Raw genomic sequence first — 19,235 nt, forward strand, 5'->3', positions numbered from 1 at the left:
GGGGGCGGGAAGAGCAAAGCCGGGCGGCGCATCCGAGTGACGTCAATGCGACGGCACCAGTCTCGTTCGGAGCTGCCGTGACGCAACCTCGGAGGGCCTTCGCCGGGTAAAGATATTAACCGGGGCGCCTCACAGGTCAGTCAGATTGTGTCTCTCGGTGGGACGAGAGGTCCAGCTTTGTCATTTTCGGTAACCTTTCGCCTTCGGCGTTCATTCATAGGGTCTCCGTCTTCATGGAGGCGGAAGGGTTAGCCTTGGACCTGCTACCTTTTGCAGTCGCTTCCGTTCCTTTCCCGCCCTCCAGTCCAGCCCTTGTTCCTCCTGGGCGCCAAAAAAAAGAGGGTGCAGCTAAGCTAGAAGGGCTCCTCTCTTTTCCTCCCCGGGCTGAGGGGGGTCGACCTCAGTGTGCAGTTGGGGTCCTTGTGACTGGAGGTTCCTTCGTGCAAAACCTCAGCCATAACTGCCGTGCGCTCCTTCCACGCTAGACAGTAGTATGCCCGCAAAAGTATTTGTAAATTAAAGCGTTGGAGGCAGATGGTGCGATGTATGACAAGATTGTTCAGTCACCCGAGTTTTCACTTGCAATTTTCAGTGTTACACAGATTTGGCCTCCTTTCACTGCATACAAAACAGATCCCTCCCATTTAACATGGAGAGGAGTATAGAAGGGCAAGAAACCTGACCTCTCCTTCATCTGGTCTTCCACCTAAATTTTTCTCATTAATAAAAGCAATCAGCATTGGAAGAAAAACATATGGACCAAAGGGCTATGAGAAAAAAACTTAAGTGTTAGCTCTTCTAACTAATGTGCCGCTCTTTGATGTAAAACAAAGGCACATGTATTATATGTATGTGCTTAAATTTTAGTCTGTTTATAATGTCTTCAGGCAGTTTCCTGGGATTTTTCACCAGCTGATAAGAATGAAGGGACCTGTGTCCAGCGTATAAATAAAGCCAGGAGAACCCAAACTTGAATCCTCCTAGAAATAATATACAGGGAGTGAAAAAGTTAAGGGAGATCTACTGAAGAAGAATTGGAAAAGGATGATGCATTGAAAGGTAGTATAATCAACAAGCATGACCAAATGGAGACATAATTGTAGAAACAGTGAGAAGAACCCCTTTTTTGATGCACACCGTAACATGTTGAAGGGGTTCAATTTGTCTAGAGAATTCAAGAGCAATGCTGTCAGGAGATTAGGCTCCATTATGAGCTTGGACTCCCAGCAGGTTCACCCAAGGTGGAATATGCATGGCTGAGGCATGAGACTAAGAGGCATCCACCCTCTTCAGAAGTAACAACTGGATCAGAAGAATAGAATGGGTAGTTCTGGTAGAGATGGAGGCAAAAGTGACCTGCTTGGGCTCCTGGCAGAGGATATTTTACAGTCAATGGTAGTCTTACGCAAGGTAACTGTGCTTCATACTGCACCGAAGAAAGCAATGGTAAACTACTGCAGCCTTTCTTACCTCAAAAACTTTATGATGAAATAGTCCAAAATGAAACAAAAGATAGTACGAGAAGATAAGTCCCCTAGGTTGGGAAGCAGTAAGTCAGCTACTGGGAAACAGCAAAGGACATGTTCAGATAGTGCTGTCACTAATAATGCAATTAGATTAAAGCCAAAAGGCTGGTGCACAGAGAAGTTCAGTGCTGAACAATACATGAAATGTGAGAAGTATGACTCAAGGTAAACTAGAAATTATAAAGCAAGAAATAGAACATTTAAATATTGCACTTCCCATGTGTGAGGCCCCCAAAATGGAGGCCTTGGTAGGAGTGCTGTCGCTCACGAAGAGAACCCTTCACACCCAAACATCCCCACCTCTGACCCCACCGCGTCTGGAAGAGAAAGGTGTGGAAACCCCAGATTGGGAAAAGGAGATCGCCGAACCCCTTACCCTAACCAAAGGGGTGGATACCGGAGATTTGGAGGCGACTCTGAAAGGGTTAACCCTTACCCCTGAACCCGGGAGATCTTTGGCTGGAAGACAGAGGGAGGAGATTGAGGCCGCGGCGGGAGATATAAGAGGAAAGGAGGCGGAGATACCGGGGGGTTGGGAGTGGATCTGGATGGAGGATCCCTGGACCTACAAGTGGGAGCAAGTCCGCGTCCCACATGAAGAGGCGGAGAAGTGTCGCCAGCTTGGGCTGAAGCCTCGTCCTTCGTATTGGGGCGAGACGGAGGCTAAGGAGTGGAGAAGGAAACTCCGCGAGGAACGGGAGGCTGTAGCCCGTGAGTTGGAGAGGAAAAGGCAATGGCATATAGCCGAACTGAGGAAGTTGGGGGGTTACCTGGCCCCGGGGAATCGAAGGAGGAGATGGGTCATCCTGGGGTGAGTGGAGTGGGGATGAAGAAACTCTACCGTTGATATCGTTAGAAGAAGAATTGGACCCTGGGCAGGGACCTGTGCCACCTCTAACAGGACCCTGGAACCCAGAGATGACAAACCCCTTTGTAAATAGTTTGTGGACTCCGTGGCGCAGTGGTTAAATCGCTGTACTGCAGCTAAAACTGTGCTCACGACCTGGGGTTCAAATCCCAGGTAGCCGGCTCAAGGTTGACTCAGCCTTCTATCCTTCCGAGGTCGGTAAAATGAGTACCCAGCTTGCTGGGGGGCAATGTGTAGCCTGCAAAATTAAACTGTAAACCGCCCAGAGAGTGCTTGAAGCGCTATGGGGCAGTATATAAGCAGCACGCTTTGCTTTGCTTTGCTTTAAAACCGAGTAACGTTTTGCAAGAGACTCTGAACCCATTTCTGGGGGTGAACCCTGTTGGTGTTGATGCTGCAATAAATACAGAACCATTTGACCTACCACAACTGTCTCGTCCTTTATTTGAAGTGCCGACAGTCCCACCAAACGAACCCTCACACCGTGTCAGTGAACTAAAGTCAACTGGAATGAGACATTTTTAGTCGGATAACAGTAAAGTGTTCTGCTCTGGAAATAACAAAATCAGAAGCAATGGAATGACTCTAAAACTGAGGCAAGATGTAGCACATTCAGTTAGGGACTATAATGCAAGATATGAAAAATACTATCAATAAAAGAAATGTATTATCAAATTTTAAACCATTTTCCTAATGAATTTAAAGGCGTGATGTTCGAGCTGGATTCCAAAAAGGGAATCTCACTTGAGATCATATAACAGAGATCCCCTGGCTGCTGGAACATACCAAAGTACTGTATTTAAAAAGAAGATCAGTTTGTACTTGATATACTACAGTAAAGCCTTTGACTGTATGGACCTTGACTATGGATTGTTCTGAAAGAAGTAGTTGTACCTCGGCACTTGATTCTACATAAATGTACTGTAGAGAAGAACCTAATGTTAGGACAAAATGTGGAGAGATAGAACAGTTCTTATAGGCAAAAATGTTGGACAAGAATGCATTTTACCTCCCTCTCTGTTCAGTCTGTATGCAGAGCATTTCATGAGGAAAGCTAGATTAAATTCAGATGAAGGAGGCGTAACAATTGGTGGAAGAAACATCAATAGGTGCACAGCAGCAATGTTTTGAAATTACTTTTGGTGAAAGAAGTTCCAAAGCAGGACTGCAGCTTAACATTAAGATGACTACAGAACTCAACTTTAATGTTGACAGTAAAGAAATCGAAATTGTTGAAGATTTTGTATACTTTGGTTCAATCATCAGTCCAAATGGGAACTGCAGACAAGAAACCAGAAGAGACTGAGACTTGGAAAGAAAGCAATGAAAGGATTAGAAGAGATCATCAAGTATAAGGATGTGTCACTGGAGACAATGGCCTGATCATCCACGCTTCTGTATTCCTGATCACTGTAAACAGATGTGAAAATTGGGCAGTGCAGAAAGCTGAGAGGAGAAAAATGATTCATTTTAAATATGGGGCCAGAGATGACCACCAGAAAGACAAACCAGTGGGGCTTAGAGCAAATCAAGTCTGAATTATCTCTGGAGGCAAAAAATGATGATACTGAGGCTGTCATACTTTGAATACATTATAAGAGAGCAAGAGTTTCTGGAAATAACAGTAATGCAAGGAAAAGGAACAAGCTGAATGACAAGAAGCACATACAGTGTAGAGGAACAGATTAGGTGATGAGGAGGTCCAGTTCTGACTCAAGAAATGAACATTGGTTTGTTTGTCTTTTGCAATAGTAAACGGTTCAATACAGTGAAGCAGGTGGCATTCATGCTGGAATATTCTTAATAATTTCTTTCATGGCCTTTCAGTCTTGAAGGATGAGAGTGATAGAAATGATGGAAAGCCTGGGTAATAAAAAGATAGAAGAGGGTTTTGATCTTAGAATCTGTAATAATATAGAGAGATCTTATCTATCTATTCATATAACTGGTAAAACAAATCTAATGTGAATAAGGGTAGCAACGGCATGAATATATTGTTTGTCTTTTGTTTTTCACTTGAGATATTCCGGAATAAAATGGCATACGACTTGTTTGATACTTGTTTTTAGTTCTGAATCAAGAAGCTGTATAACTAAAATTGCACCTTGCATTAGGCTGTGTGTCTGTTTCAGTTTAGAGATGGAAAGAAATAACCAGTGGCAGTGCCTCAAATTTTTACACAAATTCTAGTCTGTTTCGGACCATATTAATATGGAGGATAAGTCTTGAAAATGAAATGGTCGTGTATATTTGATGTTTAGGGAAATAAAAACTGGCTCTTCAAGGGTTGTAGATGTAGTTTATCACAGAAATGATGCCTAAAAAGATCTCAACAGTAACTTAGTTGTTGGGTATGAATAAGCAATAATTGAATCACACATAGAGCTTGAATTTTGGCATTAACATTGTATCACACAGAGTGCTTGACATTTTTTCTGGATTCTGAAATTTTTAACAGCAGTTGTCAGGATTCTGATAATCATAAGTTCCTTTCTGAGATTCTGAGTGTTTTACGGTCTAGTAGAGATAATACAAGTGATGGTGCATTTTCCCCATTGAATAATACAAATATATAGCACTGTCCAAATTAAAACAAAAAAAGTCTGTTTATAATAGTGAATAAAGCTCTGTTTCATTTTTCTTGCAATTTTGAAATATTTACCAGTGAAGAGCTACAATAGATCCTGAATAGTTTTTATGTTTCCCTTTCTTGTTTTTTGGCAAGCCATTACAGTGGGGTCTCTACTTAAGAACTTAATCCGTATTGGAAGGTGGTTCTCAAGTTGAAAAGTTCTTATGTTGAATCTGCATTTCCCATAGGAATGCATTGAAAACCATTTAATCCGTATCTGCTCTTTTCCGTCCATAGAAACTACAGTGGAACCTCTACTTAAGAACTTAATCCGTTTTGGAATGGTGTTCTTAAGTTGAAACGTTCTTAAGTTGAAGCAAAATTTCCCATAGGAATGGACTGAAAACCAATTAATCTGTTCTGGCTGTTTTTTTTGTTATGTAGAGGTGCATTCGTACATTGAAGCATTAGTTCCCATAGGAACTAATGCAAAGCTGGTTAATACGTACTCTACCACTAGGGGGAGATTTTTTTTTTAACCTAAGATGACCTAAGGTTAAAAAAAGAGCAGGAAAGGTTTTTTTTCCTGTTCTTATCTCGGATTTCTGTTCTCAAGTAGAAGCAAAATTTAGCAAATGGAGCTGTTCTTAAGTTGGATTGTTCTTAAGTAGGGACGTTCTTAAGTAGAGACCCCACTGTACTAACATACTTTTCAGTCCAGTTATCTTCTTTTTTTTTTGCCCAGTTGTTCCAAGATAAGATAGCTTTCTGAAGGCCTTCATATGCTTTCAAGAGAATCTCTTCACACAGTTCTTCTCTAACATAAGCTGTCCTTTCTATCTAAAACTACAGGCATTTTTTATCTGTATGTTGGCATCAGAATATGCTTGGAACAACCTGTTTCTCTTGAAACTTAGAGGTGAAGATAAGAAACTGCTTGATGTATCAAGTGAGTACAACATTACCAAAGCCATCTTTTCTTTGGCACTCATATAGACTAAAATGCATTGAAAAGATATTCACTATTTCTTCTCCTGTCCCCAAAAGTACCAACAATGTAGCGGTGACTACATGGCCATTTATCCTGCTGTTTAGTCCACTGCAGAGATTGGTTTGGTCCTGAAGCAATCAAACAGTGTCTTTGCAGGAGTGAACCAGTCCACCCACAGAGTATTCCTAAGAACATCTTTATAGGTCCCTGTCAGAGGCTTCTGATGGAGGAAATATCACCCTGTTTTGGTTCATTTCTAGTGCATGTGATCACTGGATGTGAATCAAAGAGAGCCAGCGAGTTGGAGTTTCCTGCCAGCTGCTTTCAATTTCCCAAATCATTTCTAGTTTAAAGAGATAGTTTAACCACTTACCCTGTTTTCCCCAAAATAAGACCTAACCTGAAAATAAGCCCTAGTATGATTTTTCAGGATGCTTGTAATATAAGCCCTACTCTAAAAATAAGCCCCAGTTGAGTGAAACCCCGGCCTCCACCATTGTGCAGCAATCAGAGGATGACATGACTATACAGTGGTGCCTCACTTAATGAGCGCACCGTTTAATGACAAATCCGCATAGCGACGTTTTTTTGCGATCGCTAATGCAATCGCATTGCGATGTTTTAGGTGGCAAAACATCGCATTGCGATGATCGGTAAACGTTTCGCTTACCGATCTTCGCATTGCGATGTTAGGGAAACAGCTGATCGGCGGTTCCAAAAAGGCCACTGGATCAAGAAAATGGCCGCCCGCAGCGTTTTCGCGCCCTGCCCTCGCTTACCGAGGCGATGAAAATGGCGGCCGGATGGGGAATCTTCGCTTACCGGTGAGTTTTCCTCCCATAGGAACGCATTAAACGTTTTTCCTGGAATGGATTAACGTCGCTATGCGGGGCACCACTGTATTTGAATCAATGTAGATTGCTGTACATGAAAAAAATAAGACATCCCCTGAAAATTAGCCCTAATGCGTTTTTCGGAGCAAAAATTAATATAAGATCCTGTCTTATTTTCAGGGAAACGGTAATTTTATGAGGCAGTTGTGAAATTAGAATTTTTCTCTGCTCATGGAGCAGAGGGAGGAAACAAAACTTTTCTAAATCCACTTATGCCATCACCAAGGTTCCCACTAAGCTGGGTGCATGCACATGACTCCACTTCCCTCCATACAGCTGTCTTCCTCCTCTGAGCAATGATCACATTAGGATCCAGTTACAGTTGAACCTGGCGTGTGGGGGGGACAGAATCGTACCACACGCAGTGATGCAGTTGTGCAAGAGAGAGAGAGAGCTCCACCCAACATAGAGGGTATATTGGCCATTACTGATGCACTGTACTTTTTCGAGAGAATTTTTTGAAATAATGGCTATTTCCTGGAAGTAGGAAGGGGCAAGGAGGGTTTTTTCCTTTTCTTTACACCTTTTATGTCTGTGGTAAAGCTATTTGGCTTCCTGGGCTGCAAAGAAAATTAAAAACCCTTCACTTTGCCTCCTCCTATCTCTTCCTGCTTCCATGAAGAAGTCTTCAATTTTAAAAAAATTCTCTTAAGACGTAAAGCAGGCCAAATAGGGCTGCTATGCCATGGGATGTAATGATCGCAGCACATGGCATACATGGATCTGTACTTAAGCAACCCTGCTAAGCTCAGTCCAGCCAAGTTATGTAGGCTAGCCATGTATTTCTCTTCAGATGCTGAAATAAAAATTAATATTTCACCAGCTGAAATTCTGTTTTGTTAAGCAGAAGACCAAAAGTTTGTTCCTAGCTGGCATTCTGCACCATGCAATAAGCGCGTCTAGGTACCCCTGGAAATCAAAACACAGACTCATAGGAATGATTGAATGTTACAACTTTTTGTATAATAAAACAGCAGGATTTCAGTCACTGATGCTACAATATACAGTGGGGTCTTGACTTGAGAACTTAATCCGTATTGGAAGGCGGTTCTCAAGTCAAAAAGTTCTCAGGTCAAATCTGCATTTCCCATAGGAATGCATTGAAAACCATTTGATCCGTATCTGCTCTTTTCCGTCCATAGAAACTAATGGGAAGCTGCTATTCCGCCTTCGACCACTAGAGGGGGATATTTTGTTTCTTTTTTTCTTAGGTCAAGAAAGGTTCAGGGAAGGCAGGGAAAATACAGTCCAGGCAGTCCAGTACCAGGCAGTCTGAAGACTGTCTCCCAATCCACTCTCTAAACGCTGGGAGGAGTGAGGAAGCAGACAGGCACCCTTTTCACTGGCCAACAGTTAACTGAAAGTACAAATTTTGCACTTTCCCTGCCTCCCACGTGGTTTTTTTTTCAGTTCTTAACTCAAATCTAAGTATGTAAGTCAAGTCAATATTTTCCTATGAGAGTGGTTCTTAAGTCAAAATGTTCTTAACTCGAGCTGTTCTTAAGTCAAGACCCCACTGTAATTGCAAAGTAAGAGTAAAGAAATAAAGGTTTATTCTGTGGACTTGTCTTTATGCTTTTGTGTTTCTACATCCACCATTTTAGTCCTGATTTCCTGTTCATTGAGGGCCCATGTCTTTGATCTGTACCATTAAGATAATTTTATTTTAATAATTTTTGCTTGTTTTGCCTTCAAATGTTGCTCCGGTTCTCTGTAAATTTTATTCCCTACTCCCTTATCTCTTGTAAATAAATCTACCTCCTTGTTAAGATTTCCTTTGTCTTATGTTTTAAATAGTCTTGCTACTGTATCCAGCATGCCTCTTGGTTCATTGCTACTCTTTAATGGTTTTGGACAAAGATCCCTCTAAGGAGCATGGCTGAGCATGCGTGGGACTCCACATCATTCTGTGCTGCCCCTTTGGTTCCAATCATGACAGAACCTTGTGCATGCATGGGGCAGAGTCATGCGCACATGCAAGGGAGTATTCAAGAGAGAGGCAGAGCCCTGTCCAGCAGGGCTGAAAATTAGAGGGTACAGTGGTGCCTCGCTTAACGATTTTAATTGGTTCCAAAAAATTCATCGCTATGGGAAAACATTGCTAAGCAAAACACGGTTTCCCATAGAAATGCATTGAAAACCGTATAATCCATATGGGAACAGATTGCCGTCCTTAAGCGAAAATCACCATAGGAAACATCGCTAAGCGAAACGCGGTTCCCCAATTGAAATGCATTGAAACCTATTCAATGCATCTCAATGGGGGGGAAATCACAACAAATTTAAAAAGAGTCAGAACAAAGTCAAATTACTTTAACAAAGGATTTATTAAGTGCTCTTATGATTTCAAGCATTCTAAACATTTGTAAACATATAAAAACAGCCAACATGAGGCTGTTAAAACCATCTTTAAGCGAAACAGGGGGACCCAAACTGTCATCGCTATCCGAAGCATGGTCCCAAACATCGCTATGCGAAAATCGCCCATAGGGAACATCATTAAACAGAGCAGAAGATCGCTCCGAAAAAGCAATCGCTAAGCAAATTCATCGTTAAACAAAGCACTCATTAAGCGAGGCACCACTGTACATTGGTTTTGCTTCATGGATACAGAGGATATAGGTTTGGCTTTGTTTTCTTAGTTTTTTAGGGGCATCCTGTAAAGTCCAGTGATCCCTTGACCAAGGCTGAGTGCATAGAATGGATGGTGGCAAGCCAGTTTGCAGGGCCATTGTTAGCCTGTTCAATATTTTTGCCACTGCTCGGTCATGCGCCGTGGACAGTAAGTGTTCAAAATGCACCTGTTGTTAATGGATTCACAATTTTTTACAGTCTTTGTACATTAATGACAGTGGCTATGATGTTGCTAACTGGGAGTAGGTGAAAGTTGGGTTAGATTGAACAACACACTTGCATTAAGCAAATTTTTGTTCAGTCTTTTATTCCATTTTGTTTGTTTTTCAGTACCCTTGATATGACAGACCCAGATGTTCTCACTGAAGTTCCAGCTGATCTGAAACGTCTTGCCAAGTATGTAGTACGTGGCTTCTATGGCACTGAACATGCCTTGGCTCTGGATATTCTGATTCGAAATCCCTGTGTGAAAGAGGAGGACATGCTGGAGTTGCTGAAGTTTGATCGAAAACAGCTGCGAGCCATTCTCAACACTCTGAAAGGTGACAAGTTCATCAAATGTAAGATGAGAGTGGAGACCGCCCCAGACGGCAAAACCACCCGACACAACTTCTATTTCATCAACTACCGCTTGTTGGTCAATGTGGTAAAATATAAACTAGACCACATGAGAAGGAGGATTGAGACAGACGAAAGAGACTCCACCAACCGTGCCTCCTTCAAATGTCCTATTTGCTTTAGTACTTTCACAGATTTAGAGGCAAATCAGCTGTTTGATACTCGGAAAGGTAAGGTCCAGGCGTTCAGTTGACAACCCAAATGGGCTTAGGTACGTGATATGGTTCTTTATGAGGGTGGGGGAGTGATAACAGATGCTATTTGGGTTCTTAGGAGACTAGATCACAAAAGAGTAGCCGCATTCCATTTGAATACTATACAAATTGGAGATGTAAAGTAAGACTGTCGTTATGAACAGTTAATGGAAATTTATTTCATGCTTAAGGAAGAATACTTAAGGGATCATCATGGAGCCTCTTTAGTGTCATTAAACTAAAAGAACTGTAATAAATGGAAGATCTTGCAGATGGACCAGCCATTTTGCCGCCAGCAGTCTTGTATGGAGTCCTACAAGTGTAGTACTTTGCCAGTGGGTTGTCCTGTAGGATGGGTGTTTTTCAAAAGTTGCTTGCGATGATGAGGGAACTAGTATCTCATGGGGTTTGGAGATTATACTTCTGTTAATGCATCCTAAAATAGCATTTGCAATCAATTAATAAGTTGAGAGTAGTCACAAAAAAGGCTGAACAATGATGCACAGGTCAGATCCACAAAATAGCTTTTTAGGAATTTGCTACAGAAAGCGCCACCAATCTTTTGCTGAGGATAACTTGGCAGCTTGCCATTTGGGGAATGTGCTTTCTTAACCATTAAAAGCAAATATTGCTTGTAGAATCACTGTATGATGAACATTTTATCCTGGCACCCTATTGCTGAGGTTATCTATAGTTGACACAAGAGCTACAAGCCAAATCCAGGCCACAGAATCTTTTTTTGCCCCAGACATCCTAGACGTCATAGTTCTACATGCCCCATGAAATGCCTTGGAAGCCTGGATGCATCCAAGCCTATTTCTGGTATTTAGTGTAAATAAATTAAATATATTAAGAGAATAAGATTATTTATAGGATTAAATATTAAATATGTGGTTCAAATATCAGAATTTTTTTCTGTTTTAGTAATAGGAAGGAAGGAAAGGTGGGTTTTTTACAGGAAGTGCTTGTTCTTCAAATCTCTCTTATGCCTGTTCTTAGCAGCTTCTCTCTTTTTTAGGAATTTTTCGTTGTACTTTTTGCGAAACAGAAGTAGAGGAAGATGAATCAGCAATGCCAAAAAAAGATGCACGGACACTTGTGGCACGCTTTAATGAACAGATAGAACCGATCTATGCATTGCTGCGTAAGACTGAGGACATTAACCTAGCCCATGAATTACTTGAGCCTGAGCCTATGGAGATCCTTGCCCTGAAGCAGAGGTGGGTCTGGATGCTGAATGTTCTGTACATTGGGCAGGTCTCTTGGTATTCTTCTTGAAACATGTTTTTTTTTAATGATGTGGCTCTGCATATATTAGAAGTAGACCACATTGATTTGTCCCGCAGTGGTAACCAAGTGTTGGATTCTACTGGCCAGCTATGCAACCAGATTTCATTGTGATAGGAATATAGAATTGTGTGCATTTATCAATACAGACATTTCCTCATGAATTTATAATTCAGGCTTCACTATACATTTAGATGGGAACATATTCCTTTTAATTCATTGGGGACATCTGAGCATAAAGGAATCGGATTCTGCTCTCAGATTTAATGTGTTATTTCTGTGGTAGGAAAATTACCCAGTTCAGCTGCTGTTGATGGTATGTCCTCATCCAACATCTAAAATTATATTTCTATGTGTTGTCCTTGAATGTATTCATATGGTATTGAATACATCTGTGAGTCTACCATAGAAACTTCTATTATCAAAGATGCAGGACTAAAAATTTCTAGCTTTTCAGCTCTGAACAAAATCTTTGAGTTACTCCTGGTGAAATCTAACACCATTCACCAGCTGATGAGTCCCGTTTTATTCTCTGCTTCCTATCTCTTACATATCCCAAGACAACAAGCATTAATTTTGTAATATCTTGCTTAATGCTGATCTCAAGCTTGCATACATTTTGCCTTTTTTGTTGGCGAATAAAAGTATTACCTTAGTATGATTTTTGGAATTTGTTTTGTTCCAACATGGATTCCCTGTACAGTATTATTTTTATCTACACATGAAATCTTCTGTTTTAATCTGTGATTCATCCAATTTTTTTATAGCCTTTGTCCTTTTTACATTTGTAGGATGTCTTGCAAATGTCAATTCAAATATGCATGTCTTGTACAAATGGAAGTATTAAGAAATACTTTTGTATTGTTGCTTTCTGATATGGAGCTCACAGTGTGGGAACACATGAATTGTGGCCTATAAAATTACAGCTTAAATTTTGTCTAAAATGTTTTACTACAGATTTAAGGGGGAAATAATCCATTTTTAGAGGAAACCTTTGACACAGTAGAAATTAAACATTTTGTGTTATGATTTCAGTTCTGTGCATATTTCTCTGTGAGAAATCTCAGTTGAAATTGTTCCTTATTTGCGAATACTAAGATTTGTATTTCCTCATAACTTGCTGAGTGAAGGATCAGAATGCACTTAAACTAACAGCTAAAGGCAGAGATTATAGGGATCATTTCCTTGGAGAAATCAGGACCAGAATCTGTGATTTAGTTGCTTTGCAATATGTATGGAAACACATGGTGGATTTCATATATATTAATGCTGCCTAGGTTGCAGAATTTTCTCCAATCCTAGCCAAACTTGAATTCCATGTTCCTTGGCTTTCCATTTCAAAAATTAGTGTGCATTCCATAAATTAATTTAATAAATAAATAAAATAAATAAAATGAAACCACATATTCTCTCTGTGAGTTATGGAGTTAGATTTCTAAAATGTAAGTACATGAACAACATAGGTAAAGGTAAAGATTTCCAAGCCGTAGAGCCAGTGTTTGTCCGTAGACAGTTTCCGTGGTCACGTGGCCAGTGTGACTAGACACGGAGCGCTGTTACCTTCCCACATTGGTGGTACCTATTTATCTACTTGCATTTTTACATGCTTTCAAACTGCTAGGTTGGCAGGAGCTAGGACAAGTGATGGGAGCTCACTCAGTCACATGGATTCGATTTTACGACTGCTGGTCTTCCGACCTTGCAGCACAGAGGCTTCTGTAGTTTAACCCGCAGCACCACCGCGTCCCACTTGAACAACATGCATGAAAGCATTTTGTGTTATTGTGAACAGGACTCTCTCCCTTGTGGTGGTGTGTTCTCTGTGTTTTGACATCCAATTTTACTAAGTTCTCCAGTCAGGTTTAAAAAAAGTGGAATTAAATTTATACTGCTTTTTTTCTTCATTCCTTAGCCTATATGTGAATTCTTCATGCACATGCATCTCTCTCTCTCTCACACACACACACACACACACACACACACACACACACACACACACACACACACACACACACACACACACACACACACACACACACACACACACACACACACACACACACACACACACACACACACACACACACAGAGGGAGAGAGAGTGTGTGTATATGTCATCAAAACATTACTTTCCACCTAGATGCAAGCTTTATGATTTATTCATATTTTAAAATCCATTAATTTGGTAGTGTGCTTTACAAATGCAGTTAGTATTCTGCCATATTAAGGCAAAGGTAAAGCTGCCACCCAAATTTTGTTATTGCATGTATTCACAAAAATGCACACCTGTTTTTATGTTGCAATGTCAGTATTAGCAGTGCATGTGTTATATGATTTTATGCAGCAAGGAGCGGGCAGTTGGTGCACTGGGGAGCAGTGGCCTTCCAAGTGGACAGCACAGGGAAGCGTGGACTACAAAGGGACCTTCTTATGAGGATTTGTACACCCAGGATGTAATAATCAGTATGGAGGACCAGGAAGATCTGCATCAGCCAGCAAATGAAGGGAAGGCTCCCAGAGAGAGACCTGTTTGGCTGCGGGAGAGCACAGTGCAGGGTGCTTATGATCCTGATGAAGTCAAAGATGGTAAGAAAGGATAACTCATCTGGAATACAAAAAGTCCCTCTGTATGACAGAATGCATTCTAAATCCTGGTACATAGGCACATGCAGCCCAAATACCATTCTCATTTTTGGAGCTTAGAAAGTTACTTTTTTAAATTAATCAATCAATTGCATTTTCAGCAATATAGTTACAAATTACAGAGTAACTCCTTCCTTTCTCATTTCTCAGAAATAATTCTGAATAATTCAGAATTCTGGCTGGGACATTCTTGAATCAGAGTAAAAAAAAGGAATGGCAGATCTCTGGTGCTTATCCTGAAAAACACAGATATATGAAATGTTTCGTCGCAATCAGTAGTGTAGCCTGTAAAGTGAGATGATACAGTATAGCATCTATGATATGCATGAAGTGCTTTAAGCACTCTAAAACCACTTCATAAATGTGCTGCATACCATAAAAGGTTGCCTGCAATACTCTCTCACCCCTGGAACGCATATTTTTAAAAAAATAACCAAAAAGGATAGCCACTTGGGATGGGCCGTTCAGAATTGTTGATGACTCTGTAGGCTCACCTGGACCAGGGCCTACCTTGGAGGCTTCATGGCTGTCTTTGTCCTGTATTTCCTGTTGTTAATGTACCAAAAAGAAAAGTGGTGCTTTTTGGAGTTGTAGTTCCTTGGGAACCTCTATAGCAGTGGCCCCCAACCTTTTCCCAACTGCAGACTGGTGGGGGAGTGCAGGGTCCATGCACAGGGGAACGGGACACACCTGTGCTCGCGGGAAGAGCATGCGTATGCATGGGGGGTGGGGGCACACTCGCGGGTAGGTGGGGGCACTCGCGGGGGTGGGGCATGCTCATGTGCATGCGCAGGGTCGGGGGGCACACTCGAATGCATGCACGGGGGGCGGTAGATCTGTCTCCACAACCCGGTCATGTCAGGGCCACAGCCCTCTACTGGGCCGTGGACCAGGGGTTGGGGACCCCTGCTCTATAGATCCTAAAAGGCAGCAAGACTGCAACTCCCAAAAAGTATTTATTTATTTATTTAATTAATTAATTAATTAATTAATTAATTTATTTATTTATTTATTTATTTATTTATTTATTTATAGCCCGCCTATCTGGTCGATTGTGACCACTCTAGGCGGCTTACAACACACACTATAAAAACAATTAGGCATATAACTTAACATAATTTGCATAAATGAAAAGAAATACATTTTTCCCCAAAGATGGCAAGAAACAGGGTATATTGTAACGGAATAAGAAAGAAAGAATAATTAGGAGTTAACTGGAAGGGGGGAAGGCCCCTTCCTGTAGCAGCTTCCTTTGCATAGTTGATTGCTACTTTGTAGCAAAGCTTTACTCTGTATAAAAACTAGAATCTTGGAGAAGCTAGGCTAAAATTCTTCTCCTTGATGATATTCTAGGTTTCTGTGAAAGAGTTTTTTCTGTATCACTCCATCACATTCACTCTTACTTGCAAGGTGAAATGATCTAATCCAGTCAAAGGTTGATGACTTTAGTGAACATTAGTCCTTCTTCGATGTCCTTATTTCAGGAACTGATTTCAGTGCCTTCATACCATTAAAATAAATTCACTATCTCAGCTGTAGTTTGTAAAACTTATCTGTTATTTATATTTCACATGAGACTGATTTGTTTTTGCCAGGTGGTCAAGACATGGATATGTTACAAGAAAGGGAAGATGGCCAGGGTCTCCCAGACAATAATGAAGAAGTGATGCGTGCTCTGCTCATCCATGAAAAGAAAACCTCCTCTGCATCTATAGCAGCTGTGGGAGGAATTGCTCCAGTTTCTAGTACCAATGCTAGTGATTCTGAGAGTGAAACAAGTGAATCAGATGATGACTCTCCTCCCCATGTTGCCAATGCTGCAACAACACATTACAGTCTGCCAGAAGAGGATGATGATGATGAGTTTGAGGTAGAGATGGAGGACCCCACTGTCATGGTGGCAGGACACCCATTTTCTTATAGTCAAGTAACCCAGCGGCCTGAGTTGGTGGCTCAGATGACTGTGGAGGAGAAAGAGCAATATATAGCTATGGGCCAGCGTATGTTTCAAGACATGTTTGACTAGTTTCCTGTTGGCTGGCAATCGCATACAGATGAACTACAATTTCAAATGTTGGAAGAGAGTAAAGGTCTGAATTATATCTCCTGCCTTTTCATTCAGTGTAATTGTTTTTCAAACCCACATAACAATTATTGAAAATCAAAGGACCAGCCAAAAAGCATACTCTTTCTGCGTTTTTGTCACACACAGTCTCCGTAGTCTACCTGCTTCTAGATCCTGTCTGTTATCCTTGCTTTTGATCTCATAAGTTTTTGGTTGCTAGTTTTTCTGTCTTGAAAAGTTTATTATTTATGTGAATTTATTAGCATCTCAGAATGATCTCCAAGAATACAGCATCTCCAAAACTAGTACCAGAAGATGTTTGCTTCAGAATTCCACATGATCCAGGTGTCTATACTAACAGCCTTACAAGCATTGTGTAAACAAACGTAAGATGTTTATGCACACACAAATACACACTAGCTTCCCGTGTATGCTTTTTATGTAAAATAGAATCTAAAGCAAAGGAGAACATATGTGCTATCATGTTAACAAATGGGTATTTGGCTGCTGTTCCAAGATAATTTCTTGGATAAGAACATTAACAAAAGGCCAGTAGGCATGTTGTTTACTGTTTAATAGGAGGATGGTGCCCATAAAAATGTCCTCTGACTGAGTCCTGATAAAGCAGTCTAGTGAATTGTGGTTTTCATCAGATACTTCTTTTATAGGTCAATGACTCTTTATTTCCTATTGTGAGCAAATTCCTGTCTTTTCATGCAATCACCTGCAATGCTATAGTTTTTAAATGAGAAGATTCAACTTTAAAAGGTAGTCTGAGTTTAGTTTTCCTCTCTCCTCTGGAAATTCTTGTATACTTCTCATTGATGGACAATCAATATCTCAGAATCAGCACTAAATTCATTCTCATGAAAACCAAAACAAATACATTTCTTGGATGAGAACACTAGGGATGCAATATGGTTGCCTTTCTTTATTTGTAAATTCTGTCCAGCAGAATGCATTTGTTCTGAATTAGGTCTGTCATCCAAGTAGCCTGTCAGCAGAGCTATTTTATTTTCACACAAACCCAAAGGATTTTAACATTAAAAAAGAAATTATGCAGAATTTTGTTCAATGCCAGTGTATAGCACGGCACAGTCTCTTTTGATATTTTCAGCAGTGCCTAAACAAGCTAAATCTGTTTTGTAGTGTCATTTTTTTGGAAAATAACTTCTAAAAATCATATTTTTCTTATTTGGCATCACAGTAGACCAGAGTAGAAAAGTCTTGAGCATTTCTGAGCTCTAGCATCTGCTGCAAATTTTATTTTAATTTACTGAAATGGGACAAGTTATTGGGCTAGTGAATTGTAAAGCTGGTGTGTATTGACCATGTATGTTTTGCTATGTCTGTGAGGTTTCTTTTGCAAATTTATTTTCGGAGACTGTGATACTGTTGAAATTCGTTTCTTCCCTCTTGTAATAAAAAGGAACCAATAACATGACACTTCTCAACCAGTGCTATTGATTTTTCAATCATTAATACACAAGTTGGAGCAGCTGTTTTAATTTTATTTAATTAAGTTAATGGATGATGCTTGTGAAGAGCTCTCAGTTCCCTTCATTGAAGCCTTCACAGCTGTTCACTACACATTGCCAAAATCTGTCTCCAGCACAACATATACTGAATACATGGTCCTTAGCCTGCATGTATATCAGGACCCACATATGTCTGTCAGGAGTTATTGGATTCAAATATCAGTTTACAGGTGGACTTTTGGGACAACTTCGCCAAGTTTCTGGTTGAGATGATTTGGCAATCAGATACATCCCCACAGTTTGTGTTCTTTCCTCTCTCCTAAGGGCAAAGAAGCAAACCTAAGGGAACACTTCTGACCATGAACTTAGAAGCCTTGGCTTAGCATTATATCCACAATCAAACAGTTATTATTCACACAATAAAGAAACAACAGTATTTTAAGGTTGTAAAGCAATATGAATGGTGAAAGTGGATGTCTCAACATTTTGTACATAAAGACCGTGAAGACATATTAATAACCAGAAAAATATTTCATAGCTGCCACGTGTGATGGTTAATTTGGATTCCATCCTGGGAAACATCTTTCTTCTTGGGAGACTCAATAATGAAATCAACAGTTTTATATTTATTAATTTCATGGAATACTCAGTTTACTTGATTTCTAGATTTGAAATCTCAGGTTGTTGCCCAGTATGTAATGGTTTATTCTCCATCTGCCTCCTGGCATTATTATGAGAGAGATTTTCTTTTAGAAAACAGCTTTGTAAACAAAAGTAGCCGTTGCCATTCTGGCCATTAGATATTATACCTTGTAAAAGAGGGTGATACTTATGAACCACATTCCTCAAATGGAAATGCTTCTTGTTTTAGTAGCTTTCAATGGAGAGAGAGTGTGTGTGTATGCTTACGCACGCACGCATACACACACACACACACACCTTCAAGGAAAGTGAAGATGGAAGTGGGAGTGAAATCACACCATTGCTCTTTCTGTTATATAGCAAATGAGATGAAACAGGCTTCAGGTTTAGACCATAAATAGAATTCTTTTGTGTTTGCAGTTTACAGTTAGTAGCAAAATAAGCCTTATGACATAACTGGAATGTGATGCATAATAATCCAGCTGAGTAAGGGCATTCCTGGCATGGCTGTTCTGTCCTAGTAAATGAGCAATTCCATTTGTGTGGGACGTTGGCAGGAATAAGATACATAAGAAGTTGCCCAGCAGAAAGTTCTAATGCAACGTGAGTAATCTCTTAATTTGATTCCAAGAAGGATTTTTTTTAAAAAAAAAAGATGAAGCTGTGCTGATTAGCCCAGCAAACTGTACTATTCTCCCCCCCCCCCCAATATGGATCAAACAGTGTACTTGTTTGTCTGGGGGGAAAATCTGTGGAGGAGTTGGAAAAGACACTGTAAATCCAAAGCAATTCAGTATAAACCAAGAACAAATGTTTAATTGTTTA

The 19,235-nt window shown here is 40.4% G+C and overlaps 1 protein-coding gene across 3 annotated transcripts; it reads left to right on the forward strand.

Annotated features, from left to right (window-relative positions):
- Positions 1-7: 7 nt before the first annotated feature.
- Positions 8-17,734, forward strand: GTF2E1 (general transcription factor IIE subunit 1). Of its 3 annotated transcripts, none has more exons than XM_020789477.3 (5): positions 8-135; positions 9,815-10,272; positions 11,315-11,516; positions 13,927-14,168; positions 15,821-17,734. In XM_020789477.3, exons 2-5 carry the CDS (start codon positions 9,825-9,827, stop codon positions 16,249-16,251), a joined length of 1,323 nt encoding a protein of 440 aa, XP_020645136.2. In that variant the 5' UTR covers positions 8-135; positions 9,815-9,824; the 3' UTR covers positions 16,252-17,734. The 3 variants fall into 3 exon arrangements, with proteins under 3 accessions (XP_020645136.2, XP_078242861.1, XP_078242860.1); XM_078386735.1 differs by lacking the exon at positions 8-135 and adding an exon at positions 5,824-5,915; XM_078386734.1 differs by lacking the exon at positions 8-135 and adding an exon at positions 6,581-6,781.
- Positions 17,735-19,235: the final 1,501 nt, after the last annotated feature.

The sequence above is a fragment of the Pogona vitticeps genome, chromosome 2 (genome assembly GCF_051106095.1).
Source record: "Pogona vitticeps strain Pit_001003342236 chromosome 2, PviZW2.1, whole genome shotgun sequence".
NCBI lineage: Eukaryota > Metazoa > Chordata > Lepidosauria > Squamata > Agamidae > Pogona > Pogona vitticeps.